This window comes from Cupressus sempervirens, chromosome 5 (genome assembly GCF_028749045.1).
Source record: "Cupressus sempervirens isolate cs-2001-9-10 chromosome 5, ASM2874904v1, whole genome shotgun sequence".
In the NCBI taxonomy this organism is placed as follows: Eukaryota; Viridiplantae; Streptophyta; class Pinopsida; order Cupressales; family Cupressaceae; genus Cupressus; species Cupressus sempervirens.
Window position 1 is genome coordinate 388,604,505 of NC_143122.1, and position 24,913 is coordinate 388,629,417.

A 24,913-nucleotide genomic window follows, 5' to 3' on the forward strand; every position below is an offset into this window, starting at 1 on the left:
ATATTTGTTGGAGTTGCTATTTTTTAATATATATTTTTTATATTTTTCATATTAATTTTTCATAATAGTTTTTTTTAATGAAGATTATTTTTAAATGATTTTTTTTCATATATTCAAGTTGGTAGATTTTAAATTAGTTAGTTTTTTATTTTTAAAAATGATTTTATTCATATATTTAAGCTAATAGACTTTAAATTAATAAGTAGAGATATTTTTCTACAACAAGTTAAATTGTGATATTGTTATTAGAGTTTAACTATGTAGTTTTTGAGTCAAACTCATTAAATCGTGTTTAAAGTAGTGATTTACAAGAAGCCATCTCTCATGATAATAAATAGAACACTTCACAGTCATTGGATCTAGGTGATGCTCACATAGGTGAAGCACTGGGACTTCCCTTAGTTTAGTTTTTAGTTTTTATAATTATTTTCTTTATACGCATTATTTTTTTCATTTTTTTTTCTTCCTATTATTATTTTTTTGATAGGTAAACGACCAAAGCCAAGGTTATTTATTATTAAGATTAATTATTATTATTATGTGTTCTGTAGATTTGAAACCAAGACCTCCTCGATAAAAGGCTCACAATTTACCGATGCGTTGTAGACTCTTGCCTTTTTTATTAGTTTTTCATAATAGATTTTTATGGAAATATTTTTTAGATGATAATTTATTAGTATATAATAAATTAAATAAGTAAATATTATTTATTACAAAATTAAATTTTATTTTACTTAAAGTAAACACCTATCGGCCCATCATTGCAAGCACAAAAACTTGTGACTACTAGTAATATATCAAAGCAATAAATAAAAAAATAAAAATTTATAAACAAACATCTACAACAATGATACATTGTGAACTTCTTATCTAAAAGGTCTTAAATTTGAATTTACCAAAACTTAATAATTAATAATAATAATTAATCATAACACATAATACTAATTAATCTTAATTGAAGCCTCTTATCTCGAAAAAAATAAAATTATTAAAAACAAATTAAACAAGAGCTCTGTTGGAGCATGAGTCCCTGCTTATTGTGTCTAATAGATTTTTTTAATATTAAAATGACTAATTTGTAGAGAGTAGGTGGAGTAATGGACAAGTGTGGAGATTAAAAAAAAAAACAAGTTTTGAACATAATCTAATAGATCAATAGAATATTATAATATTTATGTTTTAATTTTCTATATGAAGGAACTTGAAATATGTTATTCAACTATAATTTTAAATCAAAATATATAAAATTAAATTCATATTTTATACAAAATTCTAATGTTGAAGTGATTAGAAAAATCAATATAATTGTTTACACATTTGAATTGTTAGTAAAATAGTAAAAAATAAAATAATTTAAAACATGAACTTTATATTTTATTTTTTTGATAAATTTAACATATAAAATAAAATTTATTAAAATAAAATAAAAATATTACTTAATCAAATATGTTTCTATCAATATTTTAAATAGAAGTTTAACTCTATTTCTAATGTATAAATAAAAAATTCAAGGTCTTACCTGGGGACGTTCATAGTACAATATTGATGATGACTGTACTAAGTTGATAGTTAGCCAGTGCCATATTTTCTTCAATATTTAAAATATTGCATTTTATTTTATATTAAATGCATCTATTTTTAATTGAAAAAATTCATTGTTATGCAATTATAAAATGAATAAATTGTAAGTTTTTAACATTTTATTTTAATAAAAAATTCATTGTTTTACAACTATAAAATGAATAAATTGTGACCATTTCAAGACTAGGTGTGTGCATTCTGAGAGGGAGACAAAGGCCATCAGAGGTACTATGTACATTTTATTTCAAACACATAATGATGGAGTAAACTGACAGAGTAACACCACTGACTAAAGTCGATGCATTTATTCAACTATTTAGCCAGTGCCAGCTAGTAGGTCATCATTTAATTAATTGTCAAAAGACATTAGCAAGTACACGTATTCTATAGTTGATGGGTCATCATTTAACTCGTGTCTTAATTGTAGTTAATTAATACACATTTGTTACTTTTATTTTAGATGTTTTTGAGTTAAAAATTATTTTAGACCTAGGAAAATTAGTATTGTCCAATAAGAAAATAGAAATTTGTGAACAAAAAGTAAATTTAACAAGAGCTAGGAGCTAAAGTCCCACCATGCACAAGAAAGGAGAAATAAGAGAAATGTGAAAGGTTGTAGTAGTTGTTTGAAAAGGAGAAATAGGAAAAATATGAAAGGTTGTAGTAGTTGTTTGAAAAGAAAGAAATTTTCTTGGTAAATGTTTAAATATCATTAGTTGTATGGTGCAAATCTTAATTATTTAAAGCTACTAATTGGGAAAAGTAGCAAAATGTAATCTGCACAATTAAAATAATTAAAATTTAATTTTTATGACCATAAAAATAACTCTACACAAACAAATTTGTATTTTTTCTTAATCTTTCTAGAGCTATGGATAGATAATAAGAACTCTATAGAGATAGATAAAAAGAACTGTATAGAGACAAGATCTATTTCTAAGATAAATTAATGATTCATGCCTTATTAATTTGAGATTAAATTTTAAGAATACCAAATAGTACTCAACACAATTTCATTCTTCTTATGAAACAAAATATCATTGGTAATCTCTTTTTGAAATTAAAAACGACAATCAAAATATCATGGTTCATCTCACAACTGGTCTCTTTTAGTAAATTTGAAAACCAGTAAATGCAAGTCACTATTGAGAGAATTGATCCCTATAGTGCCATATAATGGTTTAAAATAGATTATGGTATAAATTGAAAAAAGAAAGGAGTATGCAGTATTCCCTTAGCAAGAGCCTAAGAAATTTTGTTGTCTGTGCCCTTCTATTTGGCATTTTCTTCTTCATTTGTTTTAGTATGTAAATCCACATAGGCTTTCTTTGCTTGTCTATTAATCCAAACTTGCTAACTTGAGTACAATGGAAATGATGATGCTAATCATGTTGAGATAGCTAAGTGGGGCAATATGCATATGTTGTTGAGGAATGTAAAAATGAATTTCTTAGACGACAATGACTCTTTGTAGACCTTTGGAGAAGAGAGCTAAAATATCATGTAATAATGGATTCCAATTTAACAACTTTAAATTGAGCCCCAATTTTGAAAAAAAATTGTGCCTAAAAAGATGTTGATTTTGATGAAGTATCTAAACTATTGAAACTTGATATGTCGTTTATCTCCTTAACATGAATGGTGAACCAATATAAACCACTGTTTGTGGATTCATTTTCTTTAAGAGAAAGTAATAACAACACCTAAATCCATCAAGACTTTGCATTATTTCAAAAAACAGAGTCTAAACACATTAATTGCATAAACAATGGGAAGGATAATTGTGAATGTTATGCATGACAACGAGCAACAAGAATAAGTAAGAAAAATATAGTATAAAAAAACTTATTTACAACTAAAAATGTATAGTACAAGTTGAATTTTATGTTGATTGCTTGGATGCAAATAACTTATTATTATTTGATATACATCTTGTTACTGTATTACCTTTGAGGTTGAAACTTTCCATTGAAATAATGTTTATCTCAATGACTACACTATGGATATTCTATTTCAAAATCATGTTGGATACAAACATGAGACAAATCTAATACTGAACACATGAATTAAGACCCAAGTTCATATATTAGAGTAGCTTAAAAATCAAATTCTTCTTACATGCCTAATTTTTATTAAGAATAACTAGAGTGCAATTGATCAATGAAGTTTTTCTTTTAGCATGTGTGTCATTGTGGTTGTCATGGCCCACATTAATATAACTGAATCTATAGCAACAAAGAAGAAGTCAAAATTAGAAAGATTAATTCATGATGACCTTAATATTTATCTCTTGATGAACAAATTCCTTAAATGTTAGAAGCCCATAAATTCACTTGAAGCATAGGAAAAGAGCACAAATGTTGAGATCTAACATATGAAACTTAGGCAAAATTTTGAAGCTATCACCGGAGAGAGCAGAAACGTAATATATTGAGCCATGGAAAGAGGGTGTTGTTAGAGATATATACAAAAGACCCCAATTCTTTTCCAGTGCGAGATAAATCCACTCAACCAATTTAGATTTTTTTTTCTATCTCTGGATAGCCTCTCACCATAAAACTCTACGTGAGATGGCTCTGTAGTAGACGAGTGATAAATATTGGAAAGATCCAAAAATTTTAATGGCATCAAAGTATCAAGCCCTGTCGGTATGTTTCTACAAAAAATAGATGCGAGACACCCATTTTGGAGCACTAAAACTGCACTGTGAAAATCAATCTAGTATACATAGAAATGATATTTTACCTGCATGGATAATGTATACCCCAAATTCAGTAGAAGGAAGCCCAAATTGAATGCCACATATTAGAAGCATGCATTTTTTTTTCAATTTGTAAAGTTAAAAAATAAAAAAGATTGTCGGCAAAACTAGCATCCAATCATAAAATATCAATGAAAAATAAAACTGTGTTTTAATAAAATTATTTGAGAGTACCATAACTTAAAATTTTTGACACAATTTTTGAAGAAAAGATTAATTGAAAAGAAGCAGCTGGAAACTATAATCTCCGTTAAGTACAATTAATAATATCAGGTTTCCACAATCCATTGCTAATGATGATGTTGCTTCTGGATTCGATTGTGTAAGTTTTTTTATCATCGTCATTTAAGATCACACTCTGTGATCTATCAGGATGAGAAGGAAGTAAAAAGGTCGTCAGGTTAAGTGCAGTGAAAACATTAGATCCCCGCCGCACTTAAAAAGATAAAAACAAATCAAAATGTAAACAGATACGAGTACTCCGCTTGGACAAATGAACCCAAAAAACAACCTAAAGAGCCTACCGCAAAACGTTTGAGCTGAATACTCGCACAATAATTTTGCTGCTTCAGTCGTTGCTCTTCTCTGCATCAGCGAGCTGTCATCACGTCACCACGTCTGCGATTAAGGTGCGAGTGGCCATCGAGCTCAACACCTGCAGCCGGCAAACAGTGCTCATTTCCTCGGTGAACTGCAGGCGCATACTGTAAACACCTGCAGCCTTTAAACTCCCAAAGCACAGAGACTCGCCGAATATACATTGAAAATACCTAAGCATTTTACCCTACAAATATTAGGGCCAACTAAGACGATTTTTTTGAATTTCCTCAAAGTTACACCTGATTTGAAATTCATAGATTAGATTCTGTGAACACTGTAACATAGGTTAGACATCTCAGAATTTCTGGGTGTGTATTGGCAGAACGTATGCCAGTTTAGGATCAACATGAGAAAGAAGGTGGATGAGCGCATCCGCACTTTAGTGGAAAATGGAGTTAAAGACAGACATCGCTCCATGTTTGTCATTATTGGCGACAAGGGTCGTGATCAGGTAAAAGTTAAAATTAAATATTTTGAATGAGTAGCGTTTCCGTATTTGAAGTATTTATGAGAGGGCCAATAATTGCAGGTTGTCAATCTTCACTATATGTTAACGAAAGCATCTGTCAAGGCGCGACCGTCTGTCCTATGGTGTTATAAGAAAGAACTTTTCCTTAGCAGGTATAGCCTACATTTCCTCAATATTGTATTGCACAGCCCAATTATGAGAGTGTCAGATTAGTCTCTGCACTTGTATTTCTGTCCGTATACATGCACGCGACTTGAATTTTATGTTAATTTGTTGGTGTTGTTAGAATATCACTTCAGGTACAAAGAATGTGTTATTAATTTAGTTGCAATTCTCCGGCTTCTCTGAAGCTACTAGCCTTCGTTTGTTAAAATTCTTTAATTACGATTAAACTTAGTATACCAAGTTTGAGTGCTGCCTAGTATTTTAAAAAAGGCTTTGCAATTGCTTACCAAATATATTATTTATTGGTTATCGGAACTATATGTTAATGCATTATCTGTTTAAGGGTTCTAGTATTATTTGTATGCCAAGCATGCATTGTCTAGGGTTACTTTTACAATGCAGTTACACTGTCGCTGAGGACATTTTATACTTTGCTACATTATAGTTATGAAGGATAATTTGAGATCATCCTTGCAAGTCGTTGTGGAAGTGGCTTATTCAAGGGATTTTTTTTTCTAGAGTATATTTCTTGTAAAAGACCGAACCCTGAACAATCTTTCCCACAGAATCAAGATATCGTAACCATCATTCACTGTGAAGGATAATTTTGTATTGTTTTATGATTCTTGTTTTAAGCTGTTTTAATTTTCGCAATTATTTTTTTGGGCAATTTGAATTGGATACATAATTTGAATCTTGAGCTAATTTTATTTGTGTTCCAAGATTTTTGTTTTTGTTTTAACAAGACAAACAAAAAATGTTCATTCTTTAAGAGTGTCACTCTCTTTGTTTGAGAATAACATGCATACATTGGGCTGTATGCAGTCATCGGAAAAAGCGTGACAAGCAGGTGAAGAAGCTGGCGCAGAGAGGATTTGTGGACCCGGAAAAAATGGATCCTTACTTATTGTTTATGACAAGCACAGATATTCGCTACTGTCTCTACACAGACACTGAAAAGATATTGGGAAACACATATGGCATGTGTGTACTTCAGGTTATATGCTACTGTATTTCATTTGTCTGTTGAAGAGATAAAAAAGGAAGACTACAACGCCATTCTGTAATAGACATTTTAATTAGAGTTTTACATTCTGATCCTTTCTTGACAAATTTCCTAGGATTTTGAAGCATTGACTCCAAACTTGCTGGCACGGACCATAGAGACAGTTGAAGGAGGTGGTTTGGTGGTTTTGCTTCTCAGTTCTCTTTCATCCCTGAGTAGTCTCTACACCATGACTATGGTTGGTATATTTATTCCTTGTTTTTTCTGACATTTGGTGAAATTCTAAATACCCAATGTTCTTCTATTTACTACATCCAATATTTTCTGTCCAGATTTTGGAATCCATGATTAAATATAAAGTTCATATGTTTAGCTCCTTTTGAATTGGATTGATTAATGTTCATAAGATTATTGTTTGCATGGGAAAATATTACTAATTCATCAATGTTTCTTTTGTTGCTTTGCTGCTCATTGGAAATTAGAGCTATTAATAGGAGTTGATTAAGTTGAAAAGCTTTATTTGAACTAAAAATCTCAATGATATACCTTACAAAAACCATATATGTAAATCTAGAGCGGGTACTTAAGATTCAAGACAGCAAAGCATAATCAAATACTCTAAATGTATTTCTCTCCTGGGTTCATTATTTTCTCTTCTTAAAGGCTGAAGCTAGTTTTTTTGTTTTCGTTTTTGAATTTTTTTTGCTAAGTAAACGGCAAAAGACTTTTTGTTAATAACTCTTAATAATTTTTACAAGTATCCTCCATTCAGTGTGGGCATTAGAGGAAAAAGAATGGAGGCAAGAAAAACCTCTGGTTGCCTGGAATTCTCGGCCTGTTAAATAATTACAAAGTTTAAAATAAGGTATATCTCATTTTACATTGGAGATCAGGGCATTCCCTTTTACATTGAAATACATAAGTAATGGGGCGTTCCCCTTTTACATGAACTCATACAAATTAATCATCTTCCAGGCCAACACGTCTGGTATAGAGTTAAATCTGCGGTGTACCTTCCTCTTGTAAACCCTGAGATAATATATCTGCACAAGCTTTCTAAATATGCATCTATATCAAAATGTTAGATTGCTGGAGTATATAAAATAAAAAAAATACTAATACCTGGTTTGGAAAGTTTCAAATTTAATATTCTCCTTTACATGAAAAATTTGGTTTTCAAATCATTGAAAAACCATGTTTGTTACTTAAATTTCAGTTATGTTACAATTGTAGCCTGTTAGTTAAGGAACTACTGGAAATTTTACCCATTAGTTATAGGGAGATATAAAGGGCTAACAAATTTTTTTAAGAATAATTTAATGCAATAGTTACAGTTTTAAACATTTACACAAAAGAGCAATCTATGCATAACACATTCTTCAATAACTTGAGAACACTTAAGCCACTTTTATATGACTCAATGCAGTATTCCGGGTTATTGCATCCTGGTAATCTGTTATTTGGATACTCTCCCTGTTTATATCCAGGTAACAGATTATCCAGGATACGATAATTCATACAACGTTTTATTGAAGACTGTCATTTGAATTAATTTAGAGAGAAAATGCAGTAGACAGGCTATTATAGCCTGATAGTCTCTTATCAAGCTGTTAACACTGTTTGTAGCTCGGTAAAGATTACAAAGGCTACAATAGCCTGTAGAACTGCCTTTTAATAGACCAAATTAATCAGTAATTAATACTTTAATCCATTTATAAAGTACCATACATACATTTTGAAGAGGATAAAACAAGTATATTAATCCCATGAAGAAATTAAAGAAATATACGACTGATTCAGATTACTGCGATATCCATTAATATTTGTACTTATAAACTAGCTGATCCTATTGTTATAATATAGTTTAAAACAGATAAACCAAAGTAGAAATAATTGTTGTTTAACTCAATCCTAACCTAAGATGCCTTGTTACTACTGTCTGAAAGAAAAATAAAGCTGTCCTTAATTAAATCTAGCTTCACTTAAGGAGCTTCAGAGAAATAAATTTGAATCTGGAAAAACCGACTGAAACAAAGAGGTTTTCTTAGCATAGCATGTGTATTTGGTTCAGACTTAACATGGTGAGATAGCTTCATCAATGTACTATTCGATATCACAATCAAGCATCGATATTTTGGAATCATTGACACTATCCTTGCAGCTGTACTATTGAATAAATAGCATATATCAAATAAGATTTGGGAAGGCTGATCACATAACCCGATTAACGAAATACATGAAACTTTTTGCTTAGCTCCGATCAGCCGGCTCTTGAAGTTGAGTTTTAAAAATGTAGAGCTCAAAATCAAAGACCTTTCAATGACAAAAATCAGTAACTCTGATTCATCTTCAATCCAATCGCAGAACAAGGAAGGAGAAGAATAAGGGAACGGAGGTAGAGCTACCGAACTTGAGGTTAGTTCTCCGACTTGTCCCCAGCAAGAAGACATACGGAAATAATATAGAGGCTTCGAAGAAGTCGTGGCTCTTGATAGCAGTTATAAAAAAGGATAGCCAACTTCTTGTTTCACCGGTTTAAAAAAAGAGAGATGCCAAGTGTACTTCTCGTCTCTTATAGATTTATAAATATGAGGAAAGAATTCGAAGGTTTCCTAAACAAAAGAATAATTTATATTTTTATATATAAATATATATATTTGCACACACACACACACACACACACACACACACACACACACACACACACACATATATATATATTTTCAAATGGTGACATCATATTATTATTTTGTCCAAGGTTATACCTATTAGGATACACATATCTAAATGTGTATACTTGGGAGATTATTTTATTTTCATATCCTCTCAAGGTATACACATATTTATGTATACGTATAATAGAGATGAGCTTGTATAATCTAATACTATGGTGGCACCATAGTCTTATACTTATGTGCACACACACACACACACACACACATATATAAAATTCGAAATGATGAGAATGTCAACATAAACAATTAAAGGTATGTATTTTGATTATGTTAAAATGTTTAATGTTTTATTGATTGTCCAACTAGCTCATGCGTGTCCAATGTATGTATCCTGTTATGCAGTTGCTAGGTCCTCAACCATGGTGATTCAAGATTCATACCCATTTGCTTAGTGATGGTGATGCCTTTGTGTCTAATTCTTTTCTGACAATGCTTCCACCCTTCTGACGTGCTCCCTACAAGGAAATTCTCCAGAGTTGCATCATATTACCATAGCAAGTTATTAATCATAATTGATCATAACGGTTAATTGCCTTTTCAATTCCCATGCATTCATAATAAATAATCAACTATGCGAAATAGCTTTAAAGTATCATTATAACAGTTAATTAGCATGTCATCTTCATATGAAATTATAACGATTAACCATCTTATCATTTCACATGATTATAACAAATTTTAACTGTCAATTGACTTCATGTGAAACCTTAATGGCTATATGAACATTTTTAATTAGGTCAAAAAAGTGGGATGTAACAGAGGGGAAGGGGGAGGCGGAGGGGGAATTAGAAGTTTTAAAAGTGAAATTCAGTATACACTTATAAATGTTTATCAACCAACTTCAACAATAGAAAAGAAAGGAGTATGGAATGAAATCAGTAATTTCATGGAGGCAAATTCTACAAAGAACTTCTTTTTAGGGGGAGACTAATGCTTTCATAAACTTAGAAGAAAACTATGGAGGCTCTCAAACAGTAATGCAAGTGATGGCAGATTTTAGAGAGTGGTTTTCAAAGAACAATCTAATAGATATTCCTACCACTAATGAGATATTCACATGGAATAACAAAAGAACATGGTTTTGCCACATAGTAGAAAGACTAGACAGGTTCATTTATAAAGGAGATCTAAGCACTTTCAATTTCTCTTTTAATACTATCATACTTTCTAATGCAGGATTTGATCACTTTCCGGTTAGGTTAGAAATAGGTGAACAACATAAACCATCTAGGAATCCTTTCAAATGTGAGAAAATGTGGTTCTTAGGCGATAATTTTCTTAAAAATATAAAGCAATGGTGGCTTGAGGGTAAATTTGAAAGGTAAAAAGTGTTATGTTTTGTAACAAAATTGAAATTGATAAAATAAAAAATAATAAAATCGAATAAAGAGAATTTTAGCAACATATTTAAAGGAAAACTAGATAATGAGAGTAACTAAAAAAACTTAATGAAGAAGTTATTAAAGACAGAATGAACAAGGGACGCGATGCGTCACAGTTCCTGCCATAAGGTATAAAAGTAATGAAATAAGAGTTAAAGCTAATGAATTGGCTAATGAGGAACAGTAATGAAAACAACTTTATGAAGAAATAGATATCATGGAAAATAGTGGAAGTTAATTGTTGTTATAAGAACAATCCAATTCAGAAATTGTGCAAAAGCTTTTTGAAAACTTAAGTAATTAATTCTGTAAATGTAATAATGAAAGTGCATGAAATAGAGAATAATATTCAGTAGACGCAATAATAAAAGTGCATGCAACATATGTTAACTAGCTCTAGAAAACATTGAAGCTTTGACCTGTCACATGACATAAAGATCATCAGACATTTCCTATGCTCCACGGGGACGCGTCCCCTGCCTCTGTACCCTAGTACCCGTACCGGGTACGAAACGGGGACGCGGGTACGGATTTTGGCCGTACCCTGTGACGTCCCTTTTTTGAAGAATTCAGAAACGTCCCCGAAACGGCCAATTTTTTTGGGCAGGAAACTTGGGGACGGCCAGCAGTATCGGGGACAGTTTTGCCGTCCCCTATCCGTCCCCGAAACTGCTGGCCGTCCCCTTTTTTCCAGTCAATCTGGTAAAGGCAAACCATCCCCAAAAAAACATTTTTTCCTAATTTTTGTTGTTCGTGTGGCCCCTAGTCATCTTAAAGACATAATAACAATATGCAACCCATATTTGGTCCATTAAAACACTAACTCTTCTACTCATTTTTCGATTTAACATACTTGCTAAGAGGAAGGAAAAAAACATAAGAGCAGTAGCAGCAATGAGCAAAGATTGTGTTTAGTGAGGCAAGACTACGTTCGGTATTTACTATTTACCAACTATTTTAGTTGGACTTCTCTTTATTTCATTCTGATTTCAGCATGATACTTGAAGCCTTTAGGCATTTTAATTTTTGCTATATATGTATGTGATATTGTTATAATGGAAGCACTTAGTATTTGCCATTTGATAATATTCCATGTATTTATCTTCTAAAATGTCTATGGTGAATGGTTTATCAATGTTATGATATACATATTTGAATTTTGTCTCTATATTAAAAAAATCCCCTATGTTTTTAATCGCCGTCCCCTGATGTCCCGTCCCCTAAATTTTGGCTTCGACCCGTACCCGTACCGGAAACACGTCCCCGTCCCCTAAAACGTCCCCGTCCCGGAAACTCCGTGGAACATAGGACATTTCTCTTAGCAGGTAAGCTGAACAGTAAGAAAATTTGAGGACCTGCTGTAGCTTTTATTTTGCCGTCATTTTTCATTATTCCATTTGTGCTTTCTGGCAACCTTGCTATGGATGTGAGTTTAGATCTTTTAAAATAAAACTGTCTCTGCTTCTGGGTGAATATGCTGTTCAATCTGCTGTTTTTGGTATATCTTTATGCACCCAAAAAACATGCTCTCTCTGTACATCTTTTGTCTGTGTAGTTGGGAATTTAAAAACTATTTATAACAGCCGCTCCACCTTTTCAAATAATATGCCCAAATTAACAAAAGTACATCTTCTCTATACGGCATAATAGAAAACAAAAAATCATAAATGGTTTCTGACAATTATGCCAATCCCCAGCAAAGAAACTCATTATCACACGCCCCTAACTAGAACTGAAACCCAAATTTTCTTCTAAAACTAGGAAAATTGTCGTGAGGCAAATGGATCGAATTTTCAAACCCCAAGTTTCAAAAAAATGGAAGCACGTGAAAAACCCAACAGAGAGTAAACATAATCAAAGCAAACACTTGTTCTCTGTGGCAGTTGTCCTCAAACGAAGAAATTGTAGAAGCAATGGAAGCCCCAATAGAGCGCAGAGACGAAGCAACAGTTGAAATAGCACGAATAGAACTAGACAATAAACTACGGCTCTGTGGCGTTCGTCCTCAAATGAAGAAACTGTAGAAGGAATGGAAGCTCCAGTAGAGCGCAGAGAGGAAACAATAGATGAATTAGCACGAACAGAGCTGGACAATAAACTATGGCCACGTTCCGAATTCCCATGTATAAAGTTTTCGATAGGCATGACATTAATGAACATTTATTGCACACAGATATATGCGACAATCTTTTCAACCATCCAAGCTTTTTCGCACCGCCTTAGCATTTAATTTCAACCTAATTTTGCTTGGGGACAAATATTTTTTTCCTTGCCTAAATTGCTGAGAGCCAATGACATGGTAAAGAAATTGTATTTAAATATGTTTTAAGTATATTTTAATTGATAAACTTCTAATAGAACTTAGGGTTAGGAAAAAAAATCAAAGTACATTGGTCCAACAAACAAAACTAATAGCTTCTGAATGAATGCATAAGTATTCCTGCCTAAAAGGCAGGCACTAATAATGACAAATATATTAGAGAAAAAGAACTTGCAAAACAAGAAACCATTTTAGCTAAAGAAGAAATATATTGTAAACATAAATCACGAGAAACATGGTTAACATAAGGGAACAAAAACACAAATTTTTTCCAAGCCACACTCTTAATAGAAGGAACATAAATAGAATTATGAAAATCAAGGACAACATTGGAAATGATTCGGAAAACCCAAGCCGAATTGTAGAAGTCTTCGTTAATTGTTACACTGTTATCTTAAATAATTTTGAATCATCTAATCTAATAGCTCAGAGCAAGGTGAAAAGTATAGTTCCCAAATTATCAACAACAAAAGATAATATCTAAATAAGAAATTCACCTTAGAAGAAATCAAAGAAGCCTTTTGCAATCTCAATCCAAATAATTCTTTGGGACGGGATGCCTTTCAAGCCTTTTTCTTTAAAAAATGATGGGATATTTTAGGTTACGATCTCTGGAAGACTATTGAGGCCATCGGAAATTTGGGATCAAAAGAAGATTAATGACTTACTTCATGTTAGGAAGGGGAAGTTCCTTCTTAGAGAGCCATGAAACTCTCAACATGGAATGTTAGGGGACTAAACACTGCACAATTTATTCTTGTTTGAATACAATATAATTCTAATACAAGAAACTAAACTAAATAAAGAAGACGAAGAGAAACCAAGCAAGAAATTGGGAATTTGGAAAACTTTGAAATGGTAGAATCAGCAGAGGCTTTTGGAGGAATTGGAATTATTTGGGATCCAAGGAATATTGAATTTATACCACATGTAATTAAAAATATTTAGAGGGGGGGGAATTAGAAGTTTTAAAAATGAAGTTCAGTTCACGTTTATAAATGTTTATGGACCAACACCAACAACAGAAAAAAAAGCATGGAATAAAATTAGTAATTTCATGGATGCAAATTCTACAGAGAACTTCTTTTTAGGGGTAGACTTTAATGCTTTCATAAACTTAGAAGAAAACTATGGAGGTTCTCAAACAACAATGCAAGTGGTGACATATTTTAGAGAGTGGTTTTCAAAGAACAATCTAATAGATATTCCTACCACTAACAAGATATTCACATGGAATAACAAAAGAACAGGGTTTTGTCCCATAGCAGAAAGACTAGACAAGTTCATTTATAAAGGAAATCTAAGCACTTTCAATTTCTCTTTTAATACTATCATACTTCCTAATGCAAGATTTGATAATTTTCTGCTTAGGTTAAAAATAGGTGAACAACATAAACCATCTAGGAATCCTTTCAAATGTGAGAAAATGTGGTTCCTAGACGAATTTTTTCTTAAAAATATAAAGCAATGATGGCTTGAGGGTGAATTTGAAGGCTCAAAAATGTTCTATTTTGTAGCAAAATTGAAATTGATAAAAGAAAAAATATTAAAATGGAACAAAGAGCATTTTAACAACATACTTAAAGGAAAACTAGATAATGGAGAGGAACTAAAAAAGCTTAATGAAGAAAGTATAAAAAGGACAAGTTGGCTAAGAGCAAGATGAGAAAGAGCATGAATAAAGAGAACAAAAAGGAATACATGTATTTGTTAAAAGCTAAAAAAGAGGCTTATGTGAGAATGAGAAGATTGGAGCTGATCACCTTAGGCAAGCAAAACCCCAAGAAATTCTAGAAGGAACTACAACAAAAGAGAAAACAGATAGTTAGCAATATCACAGGGACCCAGTGGCTTGAATATGCAAGGACGTTATATGAGCGCGAAAAAGACAAGCATAAGCCTTCGATAATAAAGGCTACAAAGGAGCTTTTTACTATGGAGGACATCCTCTAAAGCATAAAGAAGCTAGCAGGGGGTAAGACCCATGACATTGACGGGCTGCAAGCTGAACATCTAAAATGGGGCAGCGATATCTTGGTTCCTCATATTTACCTCATCTTTAATGATGTCATTAAGAAGGGGTTTCCTGAAAATTGGACTACTATCATGGTTATCCCTCTCTGTAAAAGTGGAGACATAAATAATCCATCAAACTATTAAACTATTATGATTAACCCCCTCTTGGGCAAGCTCTTTGGTAGCATGGTAGAAAGAAAGATCAACAAGTGGGTTGAATTAGAAGGTAAACAAGATAAGGGGCAAGCGGGTTTCAGACCAAAACACTCCACTACTAATCATGGGGTAACACTAAAATTCTTGGTTGTAAAGATTTGGCACACATCGGGCAAAGAGGCCTTTTTTTGCTTTGTCGACTTTAAAAAGGCTTTTGACACGATGCCGCGAAACTAACTTTGGCTTAGAATGGAAGAGCTGAAAATTCCCACTGAACTTAGGGCTGCAACACATAGATTATATGAGCAGGTCATTGCTAAAATCAAAACTATGGAAGGGATGTCAGATAGCTTTGGTAGTGATATAGGGGTCAAACAAGGGTGCCCCCTTTCACCTACCTTGTTTGAGTTATATATTGACAATTTAGAAGAATGTCTTGACAAGAACAATGGTGGTGGGGTCCAGTTTGCTAAGTATGTGATTAAGTTGCTTCTTTATGCGGATGACCTCATTTTGATTGCTAAAACCATGGACGGTCTGAGAGAACACTTGAAGGCACTTGAGGTCTTCTGCCAGGTTGTCGGGATGTAGGTGAACACTAGCAAACCCAAGGTAATGATTTTCTCTTTGAAAAGAAACAAGAGGCACCAAGACACTTTTCTTTTTAATAGCAACCCATTAGAGATGTTGGACGAGTACAAATACCTTGGGGTCGGTTTTAACAACAAGCTTAGTTGGGAAACTTGTAGAACAAAAAGAATACAAGGAGGATGGAGAGCGCTATACTCATTATATAATAGATGCAAGAATGTGGAATAATGGGATTGGAAAACCAAAAAAATGCTCTTTGGCTTGTTAGTTACCTCGGTGATCTTCTATGGATGTGAGATTTGGGGCAGTGGCATGTCGGATCTGAAATAGAGACAGGTAGAAAGAATCCTAAAGCATTTGATCATCAGTAGTTTCAAAATTAAGACCACAGTTCCCTATGAGATCCTATTGGTTGAAATGGGCATCTTCCCACTGGAGGCATCATCAATGACTCGGTTATTATGCTATTTACAAAAAGCTCAATATATGGAAAGCCATCGTTGGCCTAAGCTGATCATGAAAGAGAGGTTGGATAGAAGAAAGAACACATGGATGAAACATAATATTAAATGGATGGAAAATGGAATATCAGTATACATGAATATCCGAATATACATGAATATCCGAATAACAACGCTGAGATAAATAAATTTGTGAAGGAAAAATTCAAGAGCTGCATATGGTCAAACAAAACGGGCGTAGAAAAGACTACCTAAAAGCATCTAAGACCACTATTACTGCAAAAGCAAAAAGAGGGGGTCTCCATTTGCAATGGGTCGATGGTGTGAAACCTCACAATGTCTAGCATCCACCCAAAGATGAACATTTCAAGGATAAGACTTGCTTTGAACTACAAACCGAGCTAAGTGCTTTCATCCTCAATTTCTCCCTTGTGTGCTAAGTGTATTCATTCCCCACTCAATAAGAACTTGGAAAGCTTCTTGGTTCCATTGGACTTTAGTTATTTAGATATCTATACTCCAAAAGTATTCGATATAGAGCCTTGTTGTCAGTGAGGCGTCCGTAACCCTAATGATGTTATCACTATGGTCCACCATGGACATTGCTCTACTTTTAGTGATTTTTATTTAGGGGCACCAATATAGATATTCACACATCCAATGGCAAGATGCCTTGATTTTCTTTACTTTTTCCTTTTGCTTTCTTTTCATTTCAATCTTTTACTTTGGCATACAAAAAGTGAAGCTTGTTGGGGGTTTGGAAAAACCTTAGTGGCACTGCAGTAGGTGTATAATTTTCACTAATTCCAACTTCATTTTGAAAACTTTCGAAGAACTCAGAGCAATTAAGTTTAAGTGAAATGTTGTAATGAGAAGACTCAAGTTCTTAAAATACAATGTATGATCTCATTCAAATTTAGGACAAATCCTTTTAGCATCAAAAGGTTATTACGAGCAATCTCTAATTCATGAGAAAATACTAGAGTGTGATGTATGATACCTCACCCTTCTCACAGTTTGGGATCCCTTAAAACATATTAACCAAGCAAACACCTAAACTAAAGTAAACTAGACAACTAAAGCAAACAAATACATGGGTTGAACGACTCAAGGCAAAGCTGCAAAATGCCCTCTAAAGCAAACTAAACAACTAACTGAGCCCCTCAATCAAATATGAAGTCAAGTGACATTAGGGCAAATTAATCTTTGGCTACTAAGAGAGGTTAGATTATGAAAATTCTACAGTTATCAAATACTAGATGAAAATATATCTATATCGACGTGGTTTATTTATAGTTGCGTAAATTACTGTGGTAAGAAGAGGTATATATATATATATAGAGAGAGAGAGAGAGAGAGAGAGAGAATGCATATATCCAATTTGAACCACCCCAAGCTTAGACTTATCCCATCTTGTCTTAAGTCTATCAGATTTCCAAAATCCATATCAATGTTTATATTCTTTCTAGGAAGCGATTGTGTGAGTATTTTTAGAATTAACGTGTCAGACCATACTACATGGTCCATCATTAGGATGCAAGAGAGCAAAGGATCATGAAAATGTAGATTGCAGACTGAGGAAGGAATAAAAGAGGAGAAAGGACGGACAAAGGAGGCAAACACGGAGACCAAGGATGAGAAGACTACCAAGAGCCCCAAAAAATAAAAAACAATAAAAAACAAACAAACCAAAACAACCCAATTGGAAGCTAAATAAGAACAAAATAAATTAGAAAAGGAAGAAGACAAGCATACAAAGAAAATACATATGAACTAGGATGAACTAGAAAGGGTGAATTAATATATTAATTAGTAAAAACTATATGAAGGTAAGAAAACAAACAAAAGCAAAGGGATAAGGAAGAAGGAAGTTAAAGAAGGCAAAGATATTTGATAAATAAATGATAATTCAAATATTACAACAACATTAATTTAAAAACTGATATAATAAGAAAGAAATTGAAATTTCACAAGAAGAAATAAAAACAACTAAAGGAATTAAGCAATTAAATTATACCAATGGGAAGATGTAAATAATAATGCTAAGGATTAGTATAATAAGCAAAAGAATGGCAGGAGATAATATAAAAAATATAAAAAGGAGGAATTGGTGTATGAATTGATAATAATTCATATATTAATTCCTCCTTACTGCTAACTATTCTATGCCAAAGAATAAAAGCAAGAAAATATTAATACTTAAGAAAACTATAATATACAAAAGTGCAAGAAAAAAACAAGAATAGATAATATACCTCAAATCAATACCTACTAATAATACCAATTAATAATGCATACCATGTTATAGTAAGAACTAATCAATTAAAAGAAAACCCACCCAAACCAAAAAACAGGAACATGGGCAAATGTGAAAGTGCATAAATGAAAACAAAAGCAAGAGGAGAAGAAAAAGAAAAGGCCACATGGAGAAAGCAATACCAAAACAGAAAAACTAGAAGAGCAAAACAAAAGAAGAGGGAGAAGAAAGGCCCACCACAATGAAGAGCCAGTAGGAGGAGAACACAGAGAGAGAGAGAGAGAGATGCTAAAGGGAAATCTAAAGGGAGAGAAGGAGACGAGGAGGGGAGAGAGAGGATGGAAAGAAAGAACAAGCCCCAAGAAGGGGACACAAGGAAACAAGGAGCAAGAAGAGGAACAAGAGAGGAGGGGGAAGCAAGAGGAGAGACTAGGTAGAAGGATCAAGATGTGGAGGTTGTCTTAGGTGAGAACAAAGGATTCCAAGAATTAGTTAAGGTCCATCCATCATCTCTGTAAAGGTTAGAGGGTTTATTGTATCAACAAACAATATCAAAGATATATATTATCTCTCATAAATACCTGACAAGTGTATAACATAATAAAATGTGTTGAATACATATCCTAATGATTATCAATGAGGAATATCACTTTTACAACAAGGAATGTCAACTATCATCAAGCTAAGTTTACAAGAGATTTTGCGCTGAAGTAGAGTCTTGATGAGGAAGAATCCTCTTGCACTTGAGTTTAAAAGAAAATCATTCCCAAATCCTAAGGGGGTGCAAGAGGGGAAACTACAAAACAATGCAGTTTCTCTTTCAAGATGTCAAATTTTAATTTAATACATTTTATAATTGAATTTAACCAAAAATCTATGTTTCTTTAAGAGATTTTAAAATTTAGTTCCTTCTAAGTTGCGGAGTTTTCATCAAGTTGAAAATTTGTGCTTGCCAAATACCCTCCGAGTCCAAGTCTGTAAACTATAGGTGGAAGTACTAGGTGAAGTGTGTGGCAGACCAGAGCATAGAGAACTGACCATGACAAGACTGTTGTCTTAATCATGGGATATTTATCTGTCAGTAACCATGTCTTTTGCATCTTATTTTGATTGATTATTTTATGAAATGAATATAAAGACAATGATTTTCAATGGGAAAATAACAATTGATATTTGATTGCTCCATGTATTATCTGTGCATATAGCATTGGTGAGTAAGATTTAATTGTTTTATTTTCATAAAATATCTTTATTATCATCCCTATTACAGATTGTGACTTGCATTATGTTTCACAAATTTACAATGATTGCTCAATGTCTACTCCTTTCTCTAACCTTCAGTGTAGAAATGATGACTTAATAATGTCCCTGTAGCATACTGTGTTACCATTGACCAAGTTGATTCTCATGATACTTATGCTGATTTTCTTATGTTTGTTTTCAGAATTCATGTCAGGTGTAAATGATTTTTTTTTTGAGAAGTGATATTTTTATTGATTTAGAAAAGGATTACATTTGCAGCATAGAAGGCTGTGAAACCTTGATTTCCAAAACCCACCATTACATTGCAGCCCAAAAACAACAGACTTCCCCATTGAACATAAACATGAACACCAACATTACAGCCCATCACCAGCAACAAACTACTAGGGACATTAATATTGACACTAACACAGGATGCGAACACACAACCACACACCAAAGAAATAGGCCCTATGATGGAAAATGGGCAGCCAATTAACACCGAAGCAAATGCTCACCTGTGATGCCCCCAATGCGCCATCACATCCTCCCTTGACTCATTGATCACCACACCACCAACCATATCGACCTTACTCTTCTTCCTGCCCAGAACAGGTGGTGGCACTTCCCTTGGAACTTCACCAGCTTCGCATTCTTTGATTTTGCTTAAAGTGAACTTCCTTTTCCTCCTCTCTTCTTCCATTCGCTTCTGGTCCTCCTCCCATTTGGCCATGAAATGCAACAATGACATCCAAGCCAACCGAGCCTGCCCTGCCCTCTTCCAAACAGGAATCGAAGTGCTGAAAATAATGAATGGCTGAACTCCATCCTCAGGCCCTTCGACTCATCTCCAGTCGCTCTCAACTGTGCGGAATCCAACACCCACTTCCGCCATGTCCAACCATCGCTGATATTCCAGATGCCAATCCGGTTACAAGCACAATTTAACCATTCCCGTAGCCTCCTCTTTGTTCTGAGCCAAGACGAAAGCCCATGCACAGAATAGAGAAGAAATATCTACATTCATATAAGGGCAGAAATCTTTCTCCAAAAACTCTTCCCAAACCCCAATGCCCAATAATTCTGAGAAACTCCTCATCAATGTGGAACACCACTGCAAGACGGTGTGGCTTGAACTCGCTGCGGAACCCTGGAGTTCTCTTTTTCTTTGGTGTCATTAGGTAAAAGTTAGCCTCTATTTTACCCTTTTACCATTAACTCTGCTCACTGTAGAAAGACAGCAACATCTGGATTTTAATCCCATTTAAAATCTGCCTCAATCTAGAAAATTCTCTGTTCGCTTGCATCACTGGGAATAATGCCTACTCATTATTATCTTTACATCCCTCTGCTCAAAGCTATGACATGTGCCCAGGAACATCTCATCTGCCACCTACTTACTACCACTCCACCCCATCATTGTTGGGACCCTTGCAAACATCCAATCGAATAAGGGGAAATATTTAAGGAATTGATAGATGTCTAAAATCCTATATCACCTCATTTTGCTCTCCCAAGTTCACACCAATGTTAGCCATTTTGTCAGCTAACATGTTCCCATCCTGTCTAGTATGTGACTAACTAGAAAGTTCACAATTGGTTTCTGGATTCGATTGTGTATTTTTTTAATAATCAACATTTTGGATCACACTCTTATGTTTTTTATCCTTTTGTCTCTCATCCTGATGATGGATTGCAGAGTGTGATCCAAAACATTGATGATAAAAAACATACACAATTGAATCCAGGAACCATTTGTGCATTGAAATGGATTGTGGAAATCTGATAATGTTAACTAGAAAAATTTGAAATCCATCTAATAACCTTCAAATCCTCCTGATAAACTTATCCAGAAACGAAGTGCCCATCTTTCCTTTGATAATGCCGTTAATCACAAACTGAGTCACCATAAAGATGAGTTTTCTTACCACCATATATCTTAGCCAATCTAAGAGCAAGCATTGCTGCTAGGCATTCAGCCACATTATTTGTCCCCTCTGGTCATGCCTTTGCACAAACCAAAACATTATTTGCCGCATCTAAAATTGTACACTCTGGACCACTGTGTCTCGGATTACCTTTTAATGCCCCATCAACTTTAGACTCTAAACCATCCGTCCTCCACCTTTAAATCCTTCTCCCTGTTTTCTTGATTTGAGGTGTGAATGAATATTACTGATATCAAGGTGTCATGATTATGATGATTGCTCAGCATACTTCCATTAACATTAGGAACAAGACAATCATAGGTTCTGCCGAATTCAGTAATTGTTTTTGCACCACTTAGTCACTGTTTTTATAAGATTTGTTGCAATAGGATCAATGCTTTTTTTTTAAACGGTAATTCTTGAAGTTACTGTTACTTATGGCTGTTGCTGATTGGATGGCGGCATTGCGGCGATTTATAAAATAAATGCAGTTCTGTTGATGAAAAATGATGGTTTCAGGACTAATTCTGATTATTACTTGTAGGGTCAATAAAAGTGAACAATTCTTTTTAGCAGAGACTAAAGTTTGAAATGTAATTATTTGTGTGTGATTTCTATATCTGACAGGGTGCAAAGTATCATCTGCCTTTTCTCTCTGTGTATTTATAATGCAAATGTTGGCCCTCATACCTTTTATTACAGTAGTGTTTGTATTATTAATGCTATATTCATGATTTCAGGATGTCCATGCAAGATTCCGGACAGAATCTCATGGAGACACAGTAGCCAGATTCAATGAACGCTTCATTTTGTCTTTGGCAACTTGCAAAGCATGCGTAATTATGGATGATGAACTTAATATTTTGCCGGTATCATCACACATGCGTTCCATTGCATCGGTATCAGTTCCAGAGGTGAGCTACAAATATTTTGGTGGTGCTAAGTGCTCTTTTCTATTTTCAATATATTTAGAAGGATAGTTTATTTGATTTTATATGGTTATCCAGTGTTGAATATAAGATCTACCCTAATTTTTTTTGCTTCATTTTTCTGAAGGGTGAAGATGGCTTATCAGAGGCTGAGAAAGACCTCAGAAGTTTAAAAGAACAACTTCGTGATGATCTGCCAGTGGGGCCATTGATTGGAAAATGCCTCACACTGGATCAGGTAGCAAATAACCTCTTCAAAGCACTTCTGATATTCTTTTCCTGTACTCTTTTTTATTTTGTCTCTGATTATATTTCTTCTCATAAATTGGAGAGGAGAATTTGATATGATAGTTCATAGTTGGTGATGACTGACATTATTTATATTTTGGACTATTAAGGCCAAATCTGTGATTACGTTTCTTGATTCAATACTCGAGAAGACATTGAGAAGCACTGTTGCCTTAACTGCTTCACGTGGACGGGGCAAGTCTGCTGCTTTAGGCCTTGCTATTGCTGGGGCTATTGCTGCTGGGTAAATCCTGGATCACTCGATTTTAATGTCAAATTCATTATTTTATGAGTAAAAATCAGTTGATAAATGGATAAGTTGTCATTTTGCAGCTACTCAAATATTTTTGTCACAGCACCAAGTCCTGAAAACTTGAAGACATTATTTCAGTTTATTTTCAAGGGTTTTGATGCATTAGAATATAAGGTTTGTTATCTTGTGCTAAATGAAACTCTATAAGGATTTTTGTTTTTATTTATCTTATTTTCTTATTCTAGAAATATTCAGAATACAACAGTTCAGAAATATAAGCATATAGGATATGTTCTTGCTATAGTTTCTATGTATTATTTATGAATTTCCATCTAAGAAATATTTCTTTCTCTTTTTTTGGTTTCAAAATTGCTATATGGCATTCTGTTAAATTATTTTCTTACTGAAAAAGGGTACATTTTCTCTTTGTAAGGAGCATATACACTATGACTTGGTACAAAGCACAAATCCGGCGTTTAATAAGGCTATTATTCGGGTAAATATCTACAAGCAGCATCGACAAACAATACAGGTACATATGCACTGCTTTCTTTTACCATCTAAATGATTGTGGCGTACAATTGTGTTATGCCAATTATGCTATCGCTTAGATCCATATCCAGGGATTGTGTTTCAGCACAAAACATGCAGCTTGTGTACTTGCTACAGTTACTTTGCCTTTCTTTCCTGTTGTATTCCACTTTTTTTCACTAAATTTGACATTCTTATGATCTCATTTCTTACAATTTGTAAATCCTGTGTTATTGCATAAAAATCTGAATCGCATTTGCTTGTGGTATAGCAGTTGGCCAGAATATATTTTCTTTATTGGAGGCTTCCATAATGTTTGTTCAGAAAGCCCATCAGTAAATTCCATGTATTTTGTAACTATTTAAATATCTGAGAACTGAAACAATTGATAGTTTACAATTCACAGAGTAATTGTCTATAAATAATGGCCCATTTGGTTGCTGGAATAGGAATAGAAAATTTGGAATACGTTTTCTATTTTCTGTTTGGTTCATCAATTGAAATAGGGAATAGGAATACATATTCCCGTTTTGCCTCTAAAATGAGCTTATACCCATTCCAAAAAATAGCTGTTATTGGAATAGCCATTCCTATTCCCAAAATGCATTCCTATTTTCCATTCCTATGATTGCAACCAAATGGGCCCGTTTGGTTGCTGGAATTAGAATGGAATTGGCAGTTGGAATTCTTAAAAATTTCTAATTCGCTGTTTGGGTGTGCAAAATTGGAATTAGAATTGGAGAAAATTAGAACTTGGTATCCCCATTTACCTCTAAAACCTCGAATTCGGTCTTCCATCTAAATAGGTGGTATTGGTTTAATTCTCATTTAAATTCCAATCTGTTCAAAATGAGCATTACAAAATAACTAAAAATGAATTTTTTTTTGAAGTCTGTTCTAGTCTGTCGCTCACTTGCTTTGCCTTATAATCACTCATGTTGCTGTGTTAATTTTTTCCGCCTCTGCACGAGAGCAATATCAGGTTGCCACCGTTGATGGAGTTCATTGATGCCGAGAGCAATACGAACGATCTGGTCTTTGAGTGCATGCAATACGAGGATGCCCTCGATGATCATGAAGAGGAGTACGATGACAAAGAAGAACAAAAACTGATGAAGATCAGGCTTTCAAGATGAATCGGCCAGCACAGAGAAAAGTAGGAATCAACAAATTAATTTTTAAAGAACTATTGAAACTTGGAATGCATGAACCTTTCCAAATGTGGGTGGAATTCAGAATCAC

At 33.6% G+C, this 24,913-nt stretch overlaps 1 protein-coding gene across 3 annotated transcripts in view; it reads left to right on the forward strand.

Annotated features, from left to right (window-relative positions):
- Positions 1-4,666: 4,666 nt before the first annotated feature.
- Positions 4,667-24,913, forward strand: part of LOC149556417 (RNA cytidine acetyltransferase 1-like) — a 146,801-nt gene continuing 126,554 nt past the window's right edge. For all 3 annotated transcript variants that reach the window (XM_089830725.1, XM_089830724.1, XM_089830726.1), the window contains exons 1-10: positions 4,667-5,048; positions 5,265-5,393; positions 5,472-5,563; positions 6,402-6,573; positions 6,698-6,820; positions 22,411-22,584; positions 22,727-22,837; positions 22,998-23,131; positions 23,221-23,314; positions 23,574-23,672. In XM_089830725.1, the coding sequence (XP_089686851.1) occupies positions 5,289-5,393; positions 5,472-5,563; positions 6,402-6,573; positions 6,698-6,820; positions 22,411-22,584; positions 22,727-22,837; positions 22,998-23,131; positions 23,221-23,314; positions 23,574-23,672 (1,104 nt within the window). In that variant the 5' untranslated portion in view covers positions 4,667-5,048; positions 5,265-5,288. The remainder of the gene's footprint in view (positions 5,049-5,264; positions 5,394-5,471; positions 5,564-6,401; positions 6,574-6,697; positions 6,821-22,410; positions 22,585-22,726; positions 22,838-22,997; positions 23,132-23,220; positions 23,315-23,573; positions 23,673-24,913) is intronic.